This window comes from Neovison vison, chromosome 2, assembly GCF_020171115.1.
Source record: "Neovison vison isolate M4711 chromosome 2, ASM_NN_V1, whole genome shotgun sequence".
Lineage (NCBI taxonomy): Eukaryota > Metazoa > Chordata > Mammalia > Carnivora > Mustelidae > Neogale > Neogale vison.
Genome location: NC_058092.1, coordinates 55554728 through 55579855, shown reverse-complemented (window position 1 = coordinate 55579855; position 25128 = coordinate 55554728). Strand labels below are relative to the sequence as shown.

Here is a 25128-nt window from a genome sequence, read left to right as displayed (position 1 = left end):
GACAAGGCCAGTACTGTAGTCATGGGTACATTGTATAATGTCTTCATTATATCACTGGCTAAATGACATGGCTCAGATGAGTTTTACAGGAAAAGTTGCTGCTTGGATGGGTTACATGGAGATGTTTCTTACTAATAAGCATTGCTGTCTAGATAATGAAGAATTTTAGGCTGTTGGTTCAGCCTGTCCAGCATTATTCATCTTTTCTGGGTCATTCTGGAGACGGTACAGACCGATTCTCAAACCCTGAGTTATTCTTTCCCTACAGACAGGTCCCTTCTGCTTTCTGGGCATTGGTGTCCTCATACGTAAAACAAGTGGGTTGCATCAGTTATTCTTCAGTGAGGAATGACTTTCTCTTTGCCCTATATGTTGTTTGATGGACACAGTAATGTGGTACCCACCCTTTCCTTCGAGGGTAGGCCTTCTTCACAAAGAAAAGTAAATGATAAGCTGGAGTGTGGGGTTTTTGCCATGCTACATAGATTTTAGGTAGGTGGCAGAGCCTAGTGAGAAGAGAGAGTGAAGGTATCTGGGTTCTAGTTCCTTGTCAGAGTTAGGAGCAGGAGAGGGCAGAGCAGAAGCGACGGCCAGTAGTTACAATAGCGCAGAGGATAGGGTGGGTAACCCAGGAGCACTGGCTCCGTGAACTTGTCTGACTGTTGCAAGGTAGGCAGGGAACCATGGAGGCCATTTGCTCCACCACTGACCTTATCTTCTGCCTTAGTAACTTTCCTAGCAGTTTACTTTCCAGGATAAGGTTTCAGGTTTTTTCTCAGTAGTTTTTTGGGAAAAGAATTTTCCAAATAGAATGCTGTCATTCATCCACATTTTTTTCTTTACCATAAAGTTTAAAGACTAAGTGATTTATTTTTAGACTTTATAGTAAGCAGGTTTCAAAACTTCTAAGGTATCAAAACGTATAAAAAATAATCATTTGGATTTTATTTCAAATCTCAATTAAGCTGGTGACCCTTTACTTAGCAAATTTTCCTGGGAGTGAGAATGTTACAGCTAAGACTCAAGTGTACCCTGAAATTATTCCATCCTTACTAAATCAGGGGTGATGAATTTGTGCTTATGATCTCCTGCGCTCAGTGTAGACATTGCCGTGTAGTCCCCACGCTTCCTTGCTAAACCTAGACAGAGCCTCAGACTGTCCACCAACATAGTAGTTCAGACGGCCAGAGTTGGTTGAGTAGAGCTGATAGAAGATAAAATCCCTATCCCTAGACTAGATTTTATTGATTATGTTGTTGATTATGTGCTGTTAGTGCCTAATCTTACACAGACACTCGCTTTCTTAATTTCCTTAACCTAAGCAACTAGAGAACACATTTTTTTTTTTAAATTTAGCTTTCTTTTTCAAATATTTTTGTTAACTGAAAAGTCTCATTCAAACCAAATGCCTATTTTTAGGAAGTGGTAGGTCCATGTAACCTATTTGCCCGTTGATAATGCCATCTTTTCATGCCTATGTTGTGTATTGGTCGATGGTATTGAATTACACCACCAGCACCTATAGAAACAGAGACTTTGTTCAAAACAGGAGGAAAGCCTGAACATCTTTGTATGTGCTGTCTGTAGTCACAGCTACTGCTCAGAAATCCTCAGATGGAGGATTTCAGGCCTTGTGGCAGGGAGCCCATCTCGTCCTGTGTCACACAGAATGACCCAGCAAGGCCTTCTCTTCACAGTAGCTCTTCTGTTAGCTTTCTCTAGAGTCGGAAGTTTTGCTTTAAATGTTGTTGTTTTTTTTTCCTCTCCTGATTAACAAAATATATGCTCCCTATGCTTTCTGTGTTCCCTGTCTTAGGGAAAAGAAAAATTTGCATGCAAATCTGTCACTGAGAGATAACAATTTTGGAAGTTTAAGTGACTAATAATCTCTTCTGTATGTGAATTTTGTATAAAGTGCTTGCATTTCGCTTCCTCCGTTGGTTTCTCACAAGAGGCGGCTGGAGCAGACTGTTTTCAATATTTATAATGTGGATAGAGGCTTAGAGAGGCTAAGTGACTTTATGATGGACTCACAGAAAGTTAATAGCAGATTTAGAATTCAAACACCCACTTTTTGACTCAGGGGTCCAACAGCAGCCATGTGAAGCTATCTAGGAGAAAAAATTCAGAATATATTAGCTTGTCTTTGGTTTTCCCCAGTACTTAACTAATGGAATGATGATGGGTTATGGAGCTGAGCAGACACCTAGTAGCTGGATAATTTTGGGAGAGTTACTTAACATGTCTGTGTGTAGGACATAATAGGCTCTTAATAGGCAGTAGCTTTGGTTGTTTTTTCATGCCATCTTTATGACCGGGAGAGTAGACTCCCCTGGCTGGTGGTACTGGTGGGTCAGATTTCTCCTTCAGCTATACTTTCAAATGGCTGCTGCTTGTTCTGTTGCAGCCAGAGGGCCCGTTCCTGTGGCAAAGCAGAGGAATGCAACAGGCTGCTGGTGCCAGACGGGCTTTCTCCAGAAACAGTCCTAGTATTTAGGGAAGGAAATAATCCCATGAGAATTGTTTTCCTGTTTTTGAATTTTATGTAAATGGAATCAGGTTCATGGGATTTATTTTAATATTCCACAGATACAGTTATTATGTTCCCAGAGGGGATTGTGCAGTATGTATTTGGGTGTTTTTGTATATAAAATTTAATGCTCAGAGTGGAGCCTTAGACTTGGTGTATATAGACTCAAGGCCTCCATGTATTAACTGTGTTATCTAAAGTAAGTCACTCACTGTCTTCTGCTGGGGATAAGGCTTGGTCCTATCTACCTCACAGGGGTGTCATGGGGATCACATGACATTGATGTATGTAGAAGCATTTTGCAAACTGTAAAGCATTCCATAAATATAAAAGTAGTTATAGTGTTCCTTCATTTATTAGCAGTTACCTGACTAAACTCTCTTCAGCATAGTGCCCTTGGGCCAGCTGTGGGGCCTGGCACATGACTGGGGACTTACATGTCAAAATGTACATTTAGGAGGAGATATTTAGAGCTAAGGCAGAAAGGAGCTCAGGTGTAAAGAGAGGTTTATTTGAGGCCTTTGCCAAATAACTGATTTCTTTCCACTCCTCAGTCACTGATAGCAAAAAGAATTAGAAATAATATTTACACATAATTAACATCACTTATTGAACTGGATGGACCTCCTTCACATCAGGCATTATATCCATGTTGTCTTTAATTCTGATAACAACTCTACAAGATAGGCCTTAATATTCCTCTTATTATTTATGCAGAAACTAAGGTTCAGCAGATCCTTATGGTCCATCACACTGGCTTTATTCTCTTAGTGACTTTGGGGTAAAAGAGTAGCTTATCTAGGAAAGGAGTAATTTAGAGTTGAGGAAGGTTCTTAGGGCTGAGATTTCTTTTATGTGTTTCAGCTTCAGTGAAATAAAGTCTCTCCTTTTAAAGCTGATCTAACCCTCATGTTAGAATTGGAAGAAACTTTAACAGGCACCCCCTTTAACCTCCCTCACAGAAGCTAAGGCTGTGTAATGAAGCAGGGGTGGGCTCGTGCCATGTCCTGGGCTTCTGATGCCTGGTATGCTGCTTTCACAGGGCCCATGGCTTTTCCTGCTGGGTACTGGTAAGCCTCTCAGAGAGACTTCTTCCAGTGCCCACCTGCTGGTTTGCTGGGTTATGTTTTTTCTCCTCCAAGAAAGAAAAAATAAATTCAGCGCAAAAACTAATGAGTCTAATGCCAGTAAAATGACTTTTACCATTTTAAGGAAATTGAAAATGACATATATTTAGTAGGAAACTTGAAATCAATTTAGTAGCATTACAGGTAGGTTTGTGGGTGTATTAAAAAGTAAATTCACCTTCTGAGCCTATAGAAAATGATGCTAAGCCAGGGAGCATGGATGTTTAATTCACTTCAGTTATTTGTGCCTAACAACATACAAACACTTGGGAGCAAGGCAGATGTGACATTTGACATTGTTCCTGCTCTCAAGGAATTTATAGTCTTGCTGATAGAGGCACGTCTCCTGAGTTCTAGGCCTGTGCTTTATTGTGCTTTAATGGTTTCTCATCATCCCAGGTTTACAGGTATGGAAGAGCATAGTGCTCTGTATGACTTCTTTCCTTTATTCTTTGTTCTCTAACAACGAGTTGTGGAACACTTTCTATTTGCTGTCACTTCATTAAGCATGGTGGTTACAGAGATAAACCCTGAAGGCATTCACAGTGTCTGGTTAGGTGATCTACGTATGGAGAGTCACGTACATGCAGGTACTTAGTCACATATATGCAGTGTCCGTGATAAAAGTAGCACTTAGTGTTTTGGACAGTTTGGCAGGAAAATGCCTCATGTGAATGTGGGTTTTTGTGCAGAGCTTTCCAGTGGAAGCATCGTTAGAGATAGGTTTGTAATTCATGTCAGTGATTGAATTTGAACTTTTGCTTCTAGCCATGATGGAATAATAGGGATAGGCTTTATCTTCTTGCCTTAACCTACTAGAATACCGAATATATATGAAAAATGGTTTCAGACATTGGACAACAGGTAGTAAAGGATTGTGGAAAGAGAAAGGATGAGAGGAGAAAAGAAGGATATAAAAAAAGACCAAATTAAACTTGTAGGGATGAAAAATATGATCTGAATTGAAAATAAAGCAGAAGGTATTAAATAGCAAGCAGATTAGACACTGCAGAAAAAAGATCAGTGAATTAAAGAAATAGCAATAGAAACTAATAGAAATAGCAATAGATACTATAGAAACTAGTGCTTCCAAGATGAAGCACATGGAGAAAAAAGCCTTGAAAACAAATGAACAGATTACTAGTAACATGGGGTAGTATCAAGAGATCTAACATTTGTGTTAGATCTATTGTCCTGAGGTGTAACTATGAGGTGTAATATGAGTAACTATTGTCCTGAGCAGGGGGTGGGGGTAGGGAAAATTTTTGAGGAGTTAATGGAATATTTTCTTTCCAAATTTGATGAAAACTAAATCCACACATACAAGGCTCAACAAATGGTAAGTTATAGTAAACAAACTGTACCATAAAGAGGGACATTTTTTAATGCTGAAAGAGTTATATCAAGTAGCATAACAATCCTGAATGTGTATGTACTTAATGAGAAAGCCTCAAAATATATGAAGCAAAAACTCATGAAGCCGAATGTAGAATACTTGAACACCATCATCAACTAATACGACCTAATTGACATTTATGGAACACTCAACAACAGTAAATAAATACTCTTTTCAAGTGCACATGGGACATTTACCAAGATAAACTATATTCTGGGCCATAAAACAATTGTTAATAGTTTAAAATAATTGAAATAATAGAAAGTATGTTCCCTGGCCAGAACAGAATTAAACTAGAAATTAATAACATAGAGATATATGGAAAAATCTTCAAATACTTGGAAATAAACACACCTCTCAATAGCACCTGCTTCCAAGAAAAAATCATGCAGATTAGAAATCATTTAGAATGAATGAGAATCAGAACACCACATAGCAAAATTTATGGGTTGCTGCTAAAGGAATGCTTAGAGGGAATTCTATAGCTTAATTAAATGCATACATTAGAAAAAAAGAGAGATAAAAAATCATTGACCCAATAATTCTTTCCCTTAAGAAAGTAGAAAAAAAAGAGCAGGCTAAACCCAAAGGAAAAATGAGGAAGTTAAGAGCAGAATTCAATGAAATAGAAAACAGAAAAGCAATAGAGAAAAATCAATGAACCTAAAACTTGGAGGTCAATAAAAGATCAATAAAATTGCTCAACCATTGCCAATTGATAGGGACAAAAAGTGAGAATGCACAAATTATCATAGAAGGAATGGAAATGGTATTATAGAGCTTGCATATATACTAAAAGGATAATGGCATATTATGAACATTATGCCATAAACTGGAAAACTGTCTGTGAAATGGACAAATTCTTGAAAAAAACCTAAAAACTCATTCAAGGAAATAGCACGAATAGCCGCATTCTACTAAATATTAAATAACACTACTTAATTAAAGAATTAACCCTAAATGAAGGGGCTATTTAGCTCTGTTAAAGAAACTGAATTTTAGTTAAAAATCTTCTCAAAAGGAAAACTCCAGGCCTTGATCACTTTAGTGGATGATTCTACAAAATGTTTAAGGAAGAAATAATGCCAATTCTACATAAATTCTTTCAGAATATAGAAGAGAATACTTCCTAATCAACTTTTATGAGGCCAGCATACCCTGTACTGATAGTTGAAAAAAATTTCAAGGGCAGGGGGTGGAAATTATAGTAAAAAAAAAAAAAAATCCTGCAATATATAAAAAGGGCACTATGTGACCAAGCTGTGTTTATCTCAGGAATTAGGTTAGTTTAACATTTGAAAATCAGTGTAGTTCCCCATATTAGTAAGAATTAATAAGAAATTAATAAGAAATTGGGGAGCCTTGGTGGCTCAGTGGGTTAAGCCGCTGCCTTCAGCTCAGGTCATGATCTCAGGGTCCTGGGATCGAGTCCCACATCGGGCTCTCTGCTCAGCAGGGAGCCTGCTTCTCTCTCTCTCTCTCTCTCTGCCTGCCTCTCCGTCTACTTGTGATTTCTCTCTGTCAAATAAATAAATAAATCTTTTTAAAAAAATAAAAAAGAAAATAATAAGAAATAGAAGAACCATGTCAAAAATTTTCCACCCCCTGCCCTTGAAGCTGGATAGGTTAGCAGAAAGATCAAAAGGTGGACTGTTTCTCATATTTGCTTAACAGACTGATATTGCAACAGAAATTATGTTCTTGAGAGAAAAATCCTCCATCCTGGATGGGAAATGAGGTGATCGATGTACCCTTTCATTTCTCTTCCTTCCTTTGCATTTGGCTTAAAAACAAAATGGCAACAAAACCTTGCTTTCGGGGCACCTGGGTGGCTCAGTGGGTTAAGCCTCTGCCTTTGGCTTTGGTCATGATCTCGGGGTCCTGGGATCGAGCCCCGCATCGGCTTTCTGTTCGGCGGGAAGCCTGCTTCCTCCTCTCTCTCTGCCTATCTCTCTGCCTACTTGTGATCTCTCTCTGTGTTAAATAAATAAATAAAATCTTAAAAAAAAAACCAAAAACCTTGCTTTCACCATCAGCTGTTTTAAAGAGTAATTCTCCCTGGGTAGACCTCAGCTGAATTTGTGTAACTAAGGGTGCACTTGAGCTTTCACGTGTTATGGGGAAGAAGTAGGTTTTAATGTTTGAGAAAGCTTTTAATCTAGCCATCTGGGTGAACTGCTGAGATTAACCAGACATGGCTTCTGCCTTCAAGCAAATATCCGTTTCTTCTAACCCAAGGAGAGAGGTACAAAATCTTCCTCACATTACATTTTAGAAAGAGAATGCCTTCTGGAACTGTTTTTTGGGTTCAGCTCCATATATATGAGATTCTTAAACATCACTGTCTATCCTGGGAGTGATGCAGGGGAATGTATACATGTGTATGTGTGGTGGGAGTGAGTACCCAGGATTTTGATGAAAGAACAGAACAGCTGATTTTGAGGGTCGGCTCTAAAATCAGATACTTTCTTGTGTCTTACAGGCAATGGATTTTGAAGGCTGGGCCGACACCCTCTTTCTTCTGCAGTTCACCCTCTCTTGTGTGATGGGGTAAGCCTTTGTTGCCTTGTTAGCAGATCGCTTTCCTAGAGACGTTTGTTCTCGGGTCCTTTTGCTTCTTAGTATCCTGTTCTGTCTCTTGAGTGTGTCTGCATAGGATGATTAAACTTCCAGATTCAGGTGGTTTCACAGCCCTTGGGAATGTACCCTTAGGGCTACTAAACTAATTCCAAAGTCATGTTTCCAAGGATGGGGACAAGAAACTATTTACATAGGAACCTAGTATGTGATAAGCTCTGTTATATTTCAAAATGCATTATTTATTTCCACACTGATTATTTGACACATATTTATGTCCTCTTACCTGTGTGGAAGCAGTCCCAGAACTCAAGTAAGTGGTCTACGTTTGCACAGTTAGCACTGGCAGCCTTTGACTTTGAGGCTGTCTGACTCTCTCTACAAGGTTGTCTTCCTCCTAGGAGAGTATATGTGGAAGGTAAGAAAAGGGTATCTGCTAACGTGCCTCTTCTCTTCACCTTCATATTTCCATGAGGAATTGTTTTCCTCAGCCAGTTAGTTTGGTTAGTATTTATGACTAGATCAGGCACAGCCTAGGTGCCCAGTGAGGGAGTGCTTCAAAGTAAAATTAACACGGTGCCTTGGTACAGAATCAAGCTCCGAGCCCTCGTTGTAAATCTCTCTGTTCCAACTGCTGCCAGTTAGTTGTTAAGTGAACCTGTATTCCCTCTCAAAGTAGTGCTAATTTGGGTTTCTTCCATCTTTCAGAATCTCCCTTGCCTCCTGTCCAGAGGTCGCATTGACCTCATGGGAGGTGCACTGCTGAGCCATGGTCTGTGAACTCAGCTTTCTCTCAGGGTTAGGTGAACTAGTGGGAATATGATCTAAAAAGAGTACTCATGATTAGGAATGGTTGCAAGGTTTTGGTGAGGGTATTTGGGGGAAAACACCTGGTCAGTAAATGGACACATGATTCTCTTTAATGAAATTTTAAAAAAATCTGAAGCTGCAGTACGAGCAGGGGTGAGGTGGGGGAAGCTCAGAGTCAGTGACTGCAATGCGCTAGCATGGCCAATGCTGTTTCTCTTGGCTGAAGGTTGCTCTAAAGTAAGCAACCAGTTCTTAAACTTCTTCCTTCTCTGTTCCAGGTTTATCTTGATGTACGCCACAGTACTCTGCACGCAGTATAATTCTGCCCTTACAACTACAATAGTTGGCTGTATTAAAGTGAGTTGAAAAAATACTGTTATCTTTTGGGTACCTGCTTTTATTTAAAAATTATGACTCTAAATCTTGCTGTGGTCTAAATCCCTCATCCTTCTTTCCTCACAGTTTGTCTTGGTTTGGCAGATTGTGGTGCTGGTTTCTAAAACTATCTTCAAGAACTCAGGGAGGGCATAATCTCTACTTCCAGGCAACTTGGCTCTGGGGAATATAGGAAAAGGAGAATGGGTTACCTTAGAGTAGAGGAAGAGGAATTAGTTTTGTTTCAGACAGGGTAGGTGGCTAGCTTGGGAGTGATAGGCCTGTCCCTTTAACCCCCAAAGAAAACTGTTCTGTTCGCTGCCTTACTGAGTTCTGGCTATTGTAGGGAAAGGATGCCTGCCAGAAGTTAATCAAGGGAGTTTTCCAGTGCATGAGCCAAACCTTAAATGGCCCACTTTTAAAAGCTGTGTCTTACATTTCCAGTGATGTCATTTCCTCCTGATCCATTTTATTTGAGGGAGGCTCATTTGTCTTCAGCCAGGGGAGCCAAGTTGACTTGAATATAGAGCTGAAGTTAGTGGCTTGATGCTTGAGGCCTCTTTATCTGACTTTGTGCTTCTAGTGCTTTAAGATCCAAGAGGCCACGGCATGCCTGATTTCCAAATGAATTAGCAGGGTAGGCTTGCCTTCTAAAAAAAGGTAAGACAGAGAGAGATAGGTCTGTGATCCTTTGGGAAATAGAATGCCTGCCCTTGGGACTTCCTTTCTGATTTCCCCATTTGTCAATAGTGAGGGAAGGGACTGAAAAGTTTTTACTGCCTTACAATGTTTCCCTTTGCACCCCCATGGAGTGGTGTCCACCTGCCCTCACTTTAAAAACTAGATTTGGGTAAAAATTTCAGGTCTGTGACTTCAAATCATGGAATTGGAGTGTTTGGTGTAAATAGAATTAGCTGTGTGAATTCCCATGAAAGCTAGAGGCGGTTAATCTACATTCAGGCCTGGGTGTGCTAAGACCGGTTTAGCCCCTCAAATTAGCTCTCCACTCTGTTTTGGTTTTGTGAAGTAAAGGCTTCAAGAGCAAAGTGAATGAATGGCTTGCCTCTTCAGAATAAGAAGAGCAAGAACATGAAAGATGGGCTAGTTGTTACCATGTTTTTTCCAAAAAGGATACTGCCCAAAGGCCAGTATTTAATTTTAATAACCTATTTGCTTAGGATTTCATAGGGTAATTTCTTTATATTTAGGAGCCTGGGGTACAAATATAATCATGGTCAGATTAACAGAAAGTTCAGTACTTTTCTTTTGATAGATCCTCCTCCCCATGCAGCCCTCTGGATTTACTCTGTCCAAAGGGATCAATGTTACTTCCAAACCCTAGAGAGAGGGGAAAAAATTGGTTTGTCTGATTAGTTTACAGCTGCTCTTGCTTCTCACTGTCTCGTGGCATTGCTGTTGAAGGCTGTCTGACGTCTTCAGACAGATGGGAGTACGCTGATGCCCTTGCCGGTTCAGAGTCTCGTGGTCCGCAGTGGAGCTTCTTTCATTAGCCTCCCAGATACAACCCTTTTAGCTCAGTCATTGTTCCCCAAGGGGCTGTCACTGGTTCTTGTTTCTCTGAAGCATGGTGGGAAAATTACTGAGATACTTAATTACAAATGGCAATTCCTAGGCCCACCTCTTATACACCAAATCAGAATCTCAAGTAGAGCCTGGGAATCATCATTTCTAACAAGGTATATTAACGTTTGAGAATCACAGTCTGAATTTTGAGGTACCACTATGGTCTCTTCTGTGCTTGCTGGTAGGTTCTGCTCAGGGCATCACTGTCTTTTCCTGACTGATTTGAACAGCAGGATTTGGGCTCTCAGTCTTCTCCCTTTCTGTAGTTCTGGGCACTTCATGGAAATGAACCTGCCATCTCTGCATCTCTGTGCTCTGAACTGATCCACACGTTTTCCCAGGTTACCTACTAGTCTTGTTTACTGTTGCCTGGTATTTAATTTTGCCTTTTCCCCTCAAAATAATAAAATCTGTTCCGTGGTAACTTGCTGTCTCCATCCTTAGACCTAGAAGAGGCTGACATAATTCCGAATGCTCTCTCAGAGGGCACGCCCATTATAAAAATAATCCTGAAGTTTCTTTTTGGCTTTTCAGCAACACTGTGGCACTTTACTTCTGCTTCGTAGACCTGATCTAGGCAAGCCCAGGTTCTAAAAATGTTTGTGACATTTACCATTTCTGTCAGCTGTCATAGCGGAGAGAGGTGGTGACTTTGAATGTGAAAAGCGAGGAGGCTAGGGAAGAATTGACTAGTAACTTGAACTTTGGGAAAGTTTATTTCACCTCCGTGGCCTGAAGATAAATAAAAGGGAGCCAGATAAGCAGATGTTTACACCTAGGAGTTTAAGGGAGTGAGGAGAAATAATTTTAAGTATGGGAATTTGAGATGATTTTTCATGTACTTTTTTTTTTTTTTAAGAATACAAAGAAGAATGTCTCTAAAAACAGTGTTCATGTTGGTAAACTCCCTGTCATCCCTTTTTTTCTTTCTAAAAAAGAGGTAAAGGTGTTGATATGTGAGGTTTTTCTTCTTCACTTTCGCCTCAAAAGTCAATGGTTACTTCAGTGGGAGGAAGACCCCTTCTTGTCTTAAGACTGCTAAGCATGCATTAGTGCTTTCCACCCCTACAGACAGCAGTGTTTCTCTATTTAGATTTACAATGTCAGCCCATACCGCGGGACACGGGACGTTGATAATCTGGTGATAATTCTCGATGAAAGCATTTAGCTTTTGGAAGGCTAGATTGAGAAGAGGTTAATGTCCTTTCTTATTTCTTATTTCCTACTACACTCATTATAGGATTGGTGGGTTTTTGTTATTGTCTGTTTATTTGATTTTGTATTTTAAGGATAGGTATTTGGGCCATTCTGTGGATGAGTTAATATGAACATTGAGAAATCTCGGTTAAACCTGTGTTACAGCATATTGCCATTTTTCTTTGTAGAATATATTAATAACTTATATTGGAATGGTCTTTGGTGGAGATTATATTTTCACATGGACAAACTTCATTGGCTTAAATATCAGGTAAGTAAAAATATTTAAATGTAACCACTTTGACAAGTGGGATTTGGATACGTAAATAGTGTCATAGTAGGGGGCTATTTAATTGAAAATTTGTTCATTTATTAAACAATTATTGAACACCTACAGTATACTGTATTTTTAATGTCTTCACATTATGCTTTTTAAGAAATGGGGATAAGATGGTTCCATATTTATGCACAGTATTTAGAGAATCTTTTCTGGAAGTTAAACCCTTTCTACTTACTAGCCTTCAAAGACAGTCTTTTACTTATTATGCTAGGTGGCAGTACACTGTTCTCAGGTAAATTTAAGGCTAAAGAAGAGCACCTCTATTAGAATTGCTGTATATGTGCCTGACCTTGGACATATCACTGGATTGCTTTAGTCCAGACTTCATCAGTGATGAGGGTAACTTGCATGAAAGATCCTTATTAGTTCCAGAATTAATTTCATGGCTTTAAATGCTGTATGTATGCTTAAAAATTCTCAGATTTGTTTTTGGGCCAGAACCCTGTCTTGAACTCCAGTTGTTTATCTTTCCTGAGCTTCAATTTTCTTACGTGTTGGGAATGAAGATATCCATATCTCTTTAGAGTTGTTAGCATGAAATAATCTAATATAAAGTACCCAATTCACTGTTTGACTTCTGTGCTGAGTAAATATCAGTTTCTTTCATTAATATTTGTGAGAAAGAGCCAGGATATAAGGAACAACCTGGTGGAACAGTTTTGACTTTGGATTCATTGACTTTGACTCCATTTCATTCACTTCTAAAAATTTGGATTAAAGAATCATTATGGCATCATATAGACCTGACTCAGAGGTGCTTTGGTTTTCTTTTTGTTCCCTTCAAATAAATAACCTGTAAGGTTATTTGGCTTGTAAAGCCAAAATGAAGTATAATTTTCTGTTTGCCTTTTCAGATCTCTGCAGTTCAAATCTCTCATAAAGTAAGAAAGTTCTTACAGAAGCCTTAGGTATCTTTTTCACATTGCAGGCTATTAAAAAAAAAACTTTTAAAGTTTGCATTGTTGCAATGTTATGAAGTATGTCAGTCTAACATAATTAAATCCAACATCTTGAAAATTCTTCCAGTAGAATTTCTTTTTGCATTAGGTAGTGCATTTTAGTTCTGGTTGAACAGTCTCGTTTTGCTAGCAATGTTACTTGATAGTGGTAATTATGATTATGACTGTCATTGGTACTCTGTCCCTAGGTAGTATTTTTAACAATTTCTAATTGCTTTCACATTTTATTGTAATAAATTTTACATATCTTGTCATTTTAATCTCTCTTATTACAAGGCTGAGGAGAATAATTGATGTACTTAATCAGCCAAATTAGTTGCAGAGTTGGGATTAAAATCCAGGTGAATTTCTTTTCGAATACTATTTCCATTACAGCATGCTTTTCAACGTTTGTAGAGGAAGGTATATATTAACTAATTTTTTTTTTACTTTCTTTAAAATGAAAATTATGGTTTTATTATTTATATTTTTTTACTTCTTTTACTCCTTAGTAAGCAGACTCACAGGTTGTGGACGTTCCTTTTTTTTTTTTTTTTTTTAATGTAAAAACCAAATGTAAAGTGGCTGTCATATTTCACTTTGGAAATGGTGTCAGTGCATTTTTGGCTGACTCCACGTCGAAGGAGATCAGTAATTAAACCGTATTCTTAAAAGAATCTATGATGAGGGGCGCCTACGTTGCTTAGTTAATAAGCATCTGGCTTTTTTTTTTTTTTTTTTTTTGTAAAGATTTTATCTATTTATTTGACAGAGATCACAAGTAGTCAGAGAGGCAGGCAGGGAGAGAGGGGCAAGCAGGCTCCCTGAGGAGCAGAGAACCCGATGCGGGGCTCGATCCCAGGACCCCAAGATCATGACCTGAGCCGAAGGCAGAGGCTTTTCTTTTTCTTTCTTTTTTTTTTTTCCAATTTATTTATTTTCAGAAAAACAGTATTCATTATTTTTTCACCACACCCAGTGCTCCATGCAATCCGTGCCCTCTATAATACCCACCACCTGGTACCCCAACCTCCCACCCCCCCGCCACTTCAAACCCCTCAGATTGTTTTTCAGAGTCCATAGTCTCTCATGGTTCACCTCCCCTTCCAATTTACCCAAATTCCCTTCTCCTCTCTAACGCCCCTTGTCCTCCATGCTATTTGTTATGCTCCACAAATAAGTGAAACACATATGATAATTGACTCTCTATGCTTGACTTATTTCACTCAGCATAATCTCTTCCAGTCTCGTCCATGTTGCTACAAAAGTTGGGTATTCATCCTTTCTGATGGAGGCATAATACTCCATAGTGTATATGGACCACATCTTCCTTATCCATTCATCCGTTGAAGGGCATCTTGGTTCTTTCCATAGTTTGGCGACCATGGCCATTGCTGCTATAAACATTGGGGTACAGATGGCCCTTCTTTTCACGACATCTGTGTCTTTGGGGTAAATACCCAGGAGTGCAATTGCAGGGTCATAGGGAAGCAGAGGCTTTAATCCACTGAGACACCCAGGCGCCGCAAGCATCTGACTTTTGATCTCAGCTCAGGTCTTGATCTCAGGGTCGTGAGTGTGGGCCCCATGCTGGGCTCCACCTTGGATGTGGAGCCTACTTAAAAGAAAAAAAGATTCTGTGATTAGACCCAGATACATCTAGCTTCCCTCCACCCTGCCTAGATTCTTTGTTTTGTTTTGTTTTTTAAGGATTTTATTTATTTATTTGAGAGAGAGAAAGAATGAGAGGGAGTGCACATGAGAGGAGAGAGGTGAGCAGGAGAAGCAGACTCCCCACCAAGCAGGGAGCACGCCAGGGGACTTGACCCCAGGACTCCAGGACCATGACCTGAGCCGAAGGCAGCCGCCCAACCAACTGAGCCACCCAGGTGCTCTCTTTGTTGTTTTAAGAAAAGTTTAAGTAGCCCTCTCTCAGGGCGCCTGGGTGGCTCAGTGGGTTGAGCCTCTGCCTTCAGCTCCTGTCATGATCTCCGGGTCCTGGGATCAGGCTCCGCATCAGGCTCTTTGTTCGGTGGGGAGCCTACTTCCCCCTCTCTCTAAGCCTGCCTTTCTGCCTACTTGTGATCTGTCTCTGTGTCAAATAAATAAATAAAATCTTAAAAAAAAAAAGTAGCCCTCTCTCTGTTGTGATTCAAATGCAAGAAGCAGGAGGTTTGTACTGAGCTACTCAGACTTTATCCACATTGATTCTGTGATTTAGGCGGCTTTTTTTTTTTTTTTTTTTTTTCTCAGTAGGGCTCTGCTGAGAGCCTGACTGTCTTCAAGTCTTCTAAATGCCTTTTTCCAGTAGCCACTTAGTGAGTGCTCAACCCAGCCCAAAAGGGCAACAACCAAGAGTAGGAAATGATTAGCAAATGGTGGTGACAAGAGTCTGCTTCTGTACTTCCATCAGTTGGTGGACTTGGCCTTGCCTTTGGCCTAAGTAATGTAACTTTTCCAGATAATGATATCATCATCCTTTAACTGCCCAGGCTAGAATTCCTAGAATCTCTGGGACTCATCTTCATCTGTGATTCTTTTTTTCCTTCCATTAAAAAAAAAAAGAAAAAAAATATGGTTTAAGTACAGTCAGATTCACCCCTTTTCATGTAAAGTTCTGTGAGTTTTGACAGATGCCTACAGTCATGTAACTACCACCACCACATTCATGATATAAAACAATTGTATTGGGGCACCTGGGTGGCTCAGTGGGTTAAGCCTCTGCCTTTGGCTTAGGTCATGATCTCGGGGTCCTGGGATTGGGTCCCGCATTGGGCTCTCTGCTCAGCGGGGAGCCTGCTTCCCCCTCTCTCTCTGCCTGCTTCTCTGCCTACTTGTGATTTCTGTCTGTCAAATGAATAAATAAAATTTAAAAAAAAAGACGTTTGGGTAGTTTCTAGTTTTTAGCTGTTTTATATTAGCTGTTAAAAAACTTACTTAAAAGTTTATGAACATAAGTTTTCATTTCACTGGGGTAAATACCTAGAAGTGGAACTCCTGGGTTGTCTGGTAAATGTATGTTTAAATTCATAAGAAATTGCCAAACTATTTTCAAGAAATGTCTGTACCATTTTGCATATCCCTCAGACTCATATGATTCTATGAGTGGTTGCTCTGCATCCTAGCAATTGGTATTGTCAGTTTTTGTTTTTTAAATTCTAGACATTCTAATAGATATATAGTGGTATCTCATTATAGTTTTTTGTTTTTTTGTTTTTAAGATTTATTTGAGAGAAAGAGTGGGTGGGGGGACAGAGGGAGAGGGACAGAAAGACTTAGGCAGATTCTGTGCTGAATGTGGAGCTCTACACAGGGCTTGAACTCATGACCGTGAGATCACTTCCTGAGCCACGGGACACTTAACTGACTGCGCCACCCAGGCACCCCTTACTGTGGTTTTAATTTCCTAGTGATTCATGATGTTGAACATCTTTACACATGCTTATTTGCCATCTGTATACATTCTTTGGTAGAAAGGCTGTTCATTATGTTGCCCAATTTTTTAAAAATTGGGTTATTTGGTTTTTTTTTTTTTTTGGAAAAATTTATTTTATTTTTTAAGATTTTATTTATTAGAGAGACACACAACCAGAGAGGGAGCACAGGAGGGGAGTGAGAGAGGGAAAAGCAGGTTTCTTGCCTAAAAGGGAGCCCGCTGCAGGGCTTGATCCCAGGACCCTGGGATCATGACTTGAGCTGAAGGCAGACGCTTAATGACTGAGCCACCCAGGCACCCCTGGAAGATTTTATTTTTAAGTAATCTCTACACCCAGCCTGAGGCTTGAACTTTTTACTCTGAGATCAAGAATCACATGCTCTACCGAGCTAGCCAAGCACCCGTTGTTTTAATTTTGTTTTGCTTTCTCAAGTTTTGAGAGTTCCTTATTTATTGTGGATGCAAGTCCTTTTTTAGCTATATTATTTACAAGTATTATTTCCCAGTCTGTAGCTTGTCTTGTCATTTTCTTAATACTCTCTTTTGAAGAGCTCAACTTTTAAGACTACTTTATCAGTTTTTCCTCTTTGAGTTGTGCTTCAGTGTAAACCAGATTATAAAGATTGTCTCTCATGTGTTCCTTTAGACATTTTATAGTTTTATTTTACAATTAGGCATATAGCCCATTTTTAGATTAATTTTTATATAGTCGGGATGAAAAGTTCTTTTTATATTGTGTGTATTTAATATAGATATCCAGTTGTTCTAGAACCTTTTATTGAGAATGCTCTTCTTTCTCTCTTGAATTGCCTAATTCTTTGTAACACTCTTTGGAAGTTTTTTTTATTATCACTATTTTGTAGTGGAGGTTTATGAGGAGGTTGAGCCTAGAGAAAGGCTAAGTAAGTTGAGTGCATTCTGAAGTTATGGATTGAGCGTGTGTTTGTATGCCAGGCATTATGTTCTAGGGGGACATGGTGCATTCATTCCCTCCTAGATCTGCTGATGTCACACAATTAGTAAGTCATGTCACAAGGATTTTAACTCAAATGGGTTGGACTCCAGAATCCAAGTTCTCATTCCTTAATGTATCCTCATTCAGCAAATGACTGAATAATTACATTGTAGCCTAGTAAACTGTTTATGTATCCATCACCATTTTAGATTCTTGGCTAGTGAAGGCAGAAATCACTTGTCTAATTTATAGTTGTGCCAGTCTTTATCAGCCCCTGACCCATAGTAAGCATTCAATTGGTAATAGTAACAAAATACTAACCAGTGTTTTTTTTTTTTTTTTTTTAAGATTTTATTTGTCAGAGAGCGAGCACAAGCAAGGGGAGCTGCAGGCAGAGGGAGAAGCAGGCTCCCTGCTCAGAGCCCAATGTAGGACTCGCTCCCAGGACCCTGGGATTATGATCTGAGCTGAAGGGAGACGCTTAACCTATTGAGCCTCCCAGATGTCCCTTAACCAATAGTTTTTATGTGAACTTGTACTGGGCATTGTGCTGAGTACTCCATACTTAATCTCTGTAACAGCCCTGTGAGATAGATCCTGTGACTATTCCATTTCACAGGCTGAAAAGCTTGAACCATAGTACCCAGCTAGTAAGTATTCCATCCATGATTTGCCTTCCAAGTCTTCATTCCTAACCACAGTCTAGTAAATAGTGCATAGATGAATGGATTAATTTTATTTTCATATCCCTTCATGATACACCATCATACTGGTTACATACCTTTAAGGCAGCCTCCTTTAGGGCCACAAAACTCATTTTACTGTAGCTTCTGAGGCCTCACGATGGTCTACACAGTCTCTGGAATGGGACATGGTGCAGCTTAGAGTAGTTCCAGAGCTGATTCCTGAGGCCTTTGGTCTAGCTAACTCTGCTCAGCACCATTCCCTCATTTGGGACTCCTTAGCCTCTTAGATGAGTTGCTTCCGGTTTTCAGACTGTTTCTCCTCCTGCCTACTTCCATCCTAGTAGATTTTGTTCTGGTTCCAGACTTCTCCTGAAGGTCATAAGCTTTTCCTTTGCTTAGTGGTTCTCTCATTTGGAGAAAGAGGAGGACACGTTTTGTGCTACCAGTTAGTTGCTGCTGATGTAATCTCCACTAGGCTATTTATAGAATTATGTAACTGGTATCTCTCTCACTCAAGTAACTTAGACTTTCGAATATGATCTAGGGAGGCTGGCTAGCTGTTGGTTATATCATAATTCCTGACAGAAGATCACCAAAATGGAAATGGAATATTTATAATTCACCTTTTGCAACCTCAAGTTTTTTCGCTCTCAGTTTTTGAGCGCGAGTTGTCTCTCCTAATTCTGCCACTGAACTTCTCTGTTTCACCTTGTGGGAGTCCTGTAGAAACTGTGCCCCATGCTCAGGGGGTCTGGAGTTATTTTGCAGGAGACTTACGACATTGGAAGGAACTTCCTCCTGGTGTGGAAGATACATAAAATATGCTGTCCTTTTAGTTTTGATGGGAGTCCTCCACCCACATCCAAAGTTTTTTAAAGAGGCAGAAAAGAAAAAGAAGTACAGATGTAGGGTAAGAAATGGTAGATGGGCTGAAGTAGTTTGGATTCAGCCCCAAGTTGAGGAACAGTATCAGAGATGTCAAGAAAACAAAACAAAACAAAGCAAAAAGTTCTTTGTAAATATGGAAGAGAATCTCCCTTTCCAAAAAACCAACACTAAACAATAAGAATAGGTAGAAAACAAGTTCTAGGCTTATATTCTTTTTTGTTTTCCTGTAGCTTTTCTCTAGTGCTGTCTTTAAAACAACAACAACAAACCTATCTAACTGTTTGGGGCCTCACCAGAATTCTGATCTTAGAGCATTTGCCTGATTCATTCATATCAGTTAATAAGGCAAATGATACCCTTTTCATGGTCCATGAATTCCAAACATCACCACAACAGGATTTGGGAGCCTTTTATTTGTTTCTAAATTTATTCCTGGGCAAATTCCTAAAACTCTTAGGCAGATGGAATGGTTCACGTCCTGGCCAGACATCTGTGACTAAGGTACTTCTATTTTTGAAGTATGTGCATGGACCAGCACTTAACCCTGGCATGGAAAGGACGCAAATACCTTTGTGGGAAGGCAGCGGATAGGGAGTCAGTGTTTGCCGAGTACCTAGTTGGTGATGCTGTCTTTCCACGCCGTCTCATCTACTTGTCTCTGGTTCACAGTACAGTGAAATGGAGACTCCAGTAAAGTCAGTTGTCCAAGGGCACACAGCTGCCCCAGTGAGAAGCAGAACTGAGATTTTAACCTTGATGTGACTAGAAAAATATGCCCGGTGATTTAGCCATTTGAGGCCACGTGGTTAAGGGATCAAATGGCCTGCCCTTTGTTTTCAACAGTTCCCAGAGCCTCTTTGCTTACCTCCTGCTTACCACTGATTGGTCTCTATTCTCCTGTCTCCTTTGTTAGGCAGAGTAAGAATCAGAATTATTGAACCCAGTCTGTGCATATGTTAAAGTGATGACTTAGTGTGTACAAAGCCATGGACTAATTCTGTTCAGGGAATTTGTAATTTAGCTGGGAAGATTCATTTATTCAAAAACAAGTATGTGGTTGATACCTGCTAAACTTTGTTTTAGGCCCTGGGGATAGAGCTGCTATCAAAACCCTTGCCCTTCATGGAGTTTTCCTTCTAGTAGAGGAGACCAAAACATGAATGGAGATAAATGAGTGAAATATTTGCTGGTAATCGGTGTTAGCTGTGATGATAAATGCAGAAAAATAAAGCAAGGAAGGGGATTAGAGAGTATTGCAGGGGGCGGGGATACTTGTAAATACCTATAAAATGGAGGGAATGAACCACATGGATTTCTGGAGGGAAGAGCAAGTGAAAAGAGCCTGAAGTGGGAGTGTAGCCTGGTGAGTTCTGGGCACAAGTGAGGCCAGTCTGGTGGGAGTAGCACGGATGAGATGAGATGAGATGGGGCCATACATGTCATGGGGTGGGGTGACAGATTGGGGGCTGCTTTTAAGAGAGGGGAAGATGGGAGGTTTTGTATAAAGGAGTGACATGATCTGATTTAGTTTTAACAGGACTCCTTTGCCCACTGTTGAGATAAGGTGCAAGGAGGAAGGAAAGAGTGAAGATTGTTAACAGTAATGGCTTTGATGCATGTAGGAATCGTAAAGCATTTATTACAACATTAGGAATGTGTATGGCCTTAATAACAGCAATGATGAGGTACTTCCCTACATTCTCTTGAGAGCTTTCCATAGCTGTCATCACACAAGTGTCACAAAGTAGCTGTCCAGACTGGTACCTGTCATAAGGCTGTGGTTGTCTGCTTGGGAAGTTGCGTAGAGGAAAGGCTCCTTCGGGATGGCCTTTTCGGGGCGGCCTTGAGCAGTAGGTAGGATTTGAGGAGGCAGAAAACAGAAGGGGCTTATTCCAGTCATTAAGTACTGCATGAGCAGTACTGCATGGAGCCAGCCGTGCAGATGTTGGATGGGAGACTGGGGATGGGCAGCAGGTACTCCGGGATGGCTGGAGTAAGGGACCTCACAAGGGTGGTGTAGACCGGCCCCCAAGTGTGAGGTGCCTCGAGTGTCTCCTAACTGGGAATGAGGAATACCCGGCTCAGAACACACCGTACGAGTTACTGCTCAACTGCAGGTCATAGAGGTGAGGTCAAAGCTTATTCACTCAGTACAAGTAAGGCCTCTTTGGGATGACCAAAGACAAGAGGCCTTATTACACCTAGGACTCCTGGATTTTCTGGGTGAACAGAAAATGAAGATGAAGATAAAGAAAAGCCACAGTTGGCAAAACCTGTTACTTCTGTTTGCTTTTTGGCAGTATTAGCTCCTGGTGTGCCTTGGCGTTTCAACTTTGACTTTGACTGATGTTTACTGTATGCTAATTAGCTTTTCGAAATGATCTATTGTCCATTATATAATTTAAGTATAGAATTTGAATTATAAAATTAACACATAATTTTATTTAGCCTCTTGTTATGTAAATAAATTATATAATTTAATTTGCCCTTAATCAGTCCTCTAAGAGTGGTATTCTAATGGCCGTTTCCCAAATCAGTTCATTTCACAGAGCTGAGGCTCTGAGAGGGTAAGTAACTTGTCCCCCATCATAGAGCTTTGTGAATGTCCAGGTCAGCAGTCAATCCTGTTCACCTCTGTGCCTCTCTCTGTTCAGATTGGAAAGCTTTGGAAGGTTATGTATACAAAGGTAACACAGCTCTGCTTTCTTTGGCTGGTGAGAAAGAGGAAAGAAGGCTCCCCAGCAGCTGCTGTGTGGGGTATCAAGATGGGGTATAGGAAGAATGTAGCCAGAGGTACAGTTGATGTTACATGGCAGGAATTACTGTATGTTAGGAAATAGCAGTAAAAGTCACACTGCCCTGCGTCACAGGTTTTGGTATAGATTGACATGTTTTACATATGAAATACAGAAGGCAGACTCCAGTCTGAGAGGCAGAGCTGCCTGGCTAGACATGAGCAGACATGTCAGCTATGAGAGGAGATGGAGACAGCCTGGATCTTAGACTTTTGCTCCCTGACCATGGAGTTGCCATATGGAATGCATTTCAGCATCTGTTTGTAGAATGGATATCTAAGTGAGGCTGGTGAATAGGTCCGTGGCTATGGATCTAGGAGAGGTAGGTTGTGTCTGCCTGGCCTGGGAAGATAAGATGTGGTCAGAGCGGGTGGAGTGGCCCAGTCTTGCAGTATTCTAACTGAAGCCTGGTCTCTCTCTCCTGTTCGGCTCCCAGCTGTGTCTCTCACAGGTTCAGTGAATTCAGAGATGGTAGTACCGTGATCTGAGTATTAGGCAGGGGGAAAATTGCTTGAGATTAAAAAAAATGAGTATATAGGATGGTCAAATATATAAATAACAAGTCCAGAATATCAGAAGTCATTAACTTTAATGTGAACATTTACAGAACCAATAGATGGAGAAGTTTTTTGTTTGAATCTGTAGAAGATCCAAATTCCCAGCCATTTGGTATTGATGTATAAAGATACATATAGGGGCACCTGGGTGGCTCAGTGGGTTAAAGCCTCTGCCTTCAGCTCCGGTCATGGTCCCAGAGTCCTGGGATCGAGCCCTGCATCGGGCTCTCTGCTGGGCAGGGAGCCTGCTTCCTCCTCTCTCTCTGCCTGCCTCTCTGCCTACTTGTGATCTCTGTCAAATAAATAAATAAAATCTTAAAAAAAAAATTCATATAGACCCCCCACCCCCAATTTGGGCTTTTCCCTTTCTTTTCTCCACCCTCCTCTTCCCCCTCCTTGAAGTTTGCTCACATGCCCAAAGCTGCTATGAAGCAATTTAGATTCCTTTCCAAAGCATTCATTCCCCACTGCTCGGCTCACAGGATCCTTGTGGATGGATACTAGTTCAGACCATTTGGAAATGGCCATTTCTGAAAATGTGCATATTTGATAATGATAAAGTCAGAAATAATGATGAGGTGAAAAATCTTGTATTATTGCCTCATGTTGGAACGTGTAAGGATTTGAAAAGTCTGTGCCCTTTCTCCAGAGTTTAGAATAGGAGTCTCTGTGTTTTGGTTTTGCTCTGGTTGTTCAAACAGCTTTGTAGCAACAGTGTACCCTCCTCTTGAATCAGGTCAAGTCTCCCTATGATACCACCCTACCTTTGTTAATGGTGCATCCCCTCTAGTCTGTGAATAGCGGGGCTGACAGGGAAGGGCGGGGAAGGAATATATATTTCCTGGTTGTTTTACCAAGTGCCAGGATCAAGGCCTGGGTTCTTTATGTATATGATCTTATTTATAGAGAGTATTATTCTTATTTTATTAATACAGAAATAGAATCTCAGAGAAACTAACAAGGGACACAGAGTTAGTAGTATATTCAAGACCTAACTCCACAAAGTCCATGTTTTTTCATTACACCACGTATGCTAGGGATGTAGGGTACAGGGTCATCTTAAGGATGAGGCCTAGAAGAACTTCCAGGGTATTCTTTGTCTTCTTCAGTCCTCCACTGCTCTATTATTTCTCTCCAAGTGAAATCAGCTTAATATAAAGATCAGAGAATGTCTTGACAGGAAAAATAAAGAAACCGTTGTTATGTTTGAGGTTGTTGTGGAAGGAGGACCCTAGAGGAAAGAATGAAAGGAAGAAAGGAGCAGTCCTACTTTGTGGGGAGGGGAGGGCAGGGTTGGAAGCAAAGGGGACTTTGTCCTGTAGATGTACATGTGAATCTCAAAGAATGTTGAGCTTCTGTCATTTCCCACTGAGTAGGGAGCCCCAGGTGGGACGTCCCATCTCCAGAACCTGGGATCACGACCCGGCAGACACTCAGCTGACTGAGCCATGTAGGTGCCCCGAGAATAGAACCAATTTCAAACAAGGTGTAAGTTCATGAGTCAAGTGGTCATGCAAAAGGTGGGGAGCCAAATCCTGGACAGGAACATCTGAAAGCAGAAGTGGGGCCAAGATGCCAACTGGAGATCCAAGAGAGTCAAAGGTGTCAGGCTTAGTGTCTCTGTGGGTTCCCCCAGTTTACTCTCCGTTGGTGACTGGGGCAGGGGGCTGTGTATCCCAAGTGGATTTGAGGTCACTACAGAGAACTGGCAAGTGTAATCACTGTCCCTCATGCATGCCTTCCCTCCGGGTGGTCAGTGGGGTGGATAAGTGAGGGGTACCAGAAAGCAGCTCAGAGGCAGAGGGCTCAGATGAGAGGTTCTGCACTGTGAACTTGATTCTAGTCAGAGAGAAACTAGCTCTATGAATTTCCCAGGGTCTGCATGTTTACTTACTAATTGGGATTTTTTTATCCTTAAAAATTACATTTCTTTGTCTTGAATGATTGTTTTTGAAAATACAGAAAATAGAAATTAAAAAATCACCTATGATCTCACCGTCTAGATGTAAAAACCATAAATGTTCTTGTGTTGTCTCTAGACTTCATTCTGATGCATATTAGTGTGTGTGTACTTAAATAATGGGATTAGACAATACTTTAAGATACCATTGTCATTTTTGTTTTATATTATTTTATGAAATACATCATATTCTATTGTATGCATTTATGTAATTCTCTCTTGGGACATTTATCCTTTACCTAATTTTCTGCTATTATAAACTTTGTGGCAAACACTTTCTTGGTAAGTCTATGAAGATGTATACAATTCTTCCATGAAGTAGATTGCTCAGTTAAAGGAGAAGCAGAATCCTAAGGTCTTTTTTTTTTTAAATTTCAACAAATGGTATTCCAGAAGGGTGGTATAAAATTGGCACTCCTGCCAGCAGGTACGTGGAAACACTTATTTCCTCAAAGCATTGGCAGCAGTGCGTGATACGATAGTGAGGGAGCATCTCTTGTTCGGTAGCTGAAAACACCGTATGTTTTAATTTTACACGCTGTTTGTTTATGAAGGTAACTCCAGCCCTCAACACTTGTCCCCCATACCTTCGCCATTCCTTCCTTCCTCCCTCCCTGATGGTGGTTTTCTGTTTTGCAGCATTGCAGGGAGCCTGGTGTATTCCTACATCACTTTCTCTGAAGAGCAGCTGAGCAAACAGTCAGAGGCCAGTAACAAGCTGGACATTAAGGGGAAAGGAGCAGTATGACCAGAGGATTGCTTCGATGACGTAGGCCCAAGTTTTTGATCAACTGAAAACACTGGCAATTTGTACACAGACACTGAGGTGTCTTGATTATGGAGAAAATAACCATTCCTTTGCACTTCTACAATCTGAGGATTGATTGCTGCCTTTTAAAATTTTATGAGAGAAACTTATAATTGACTCTATTTTAAATATGCCGTTGGAAATAATTTATATCAAACTGGAAAATGTA

General features: G+C 40.4%; 1 protein-coding gene across 1 annotated transcript in view; it reads left to right on the top strand.

Annotated features, from left to right (window-relative positions):
• SLC35D1 (solute carrier family 35 member D1) overlaps nt 1-25128 on the top strand; it is a 41961-nt gene extending 16833 nt beyond the window's left edge. Inside the window, exons 9-12 of the mRNA XM_044238434.1 lie at nt 7536-7603; nt 8719-8797; nt 11785-11867; nt 24791-25128. Coding sequence (XP_044094369.1) covers nt 7536-7603; nt 8719-8797; nt 11785-11867; nt 24791-24899 — 339 coding nt within the window. The 3' untranslated portion in view covers nt 24900-25128. The remainder of the gene's footprint in view (nt 1-7535; nt 7604-8718; nt 8798-11784; nt 11868-24790) is intronic.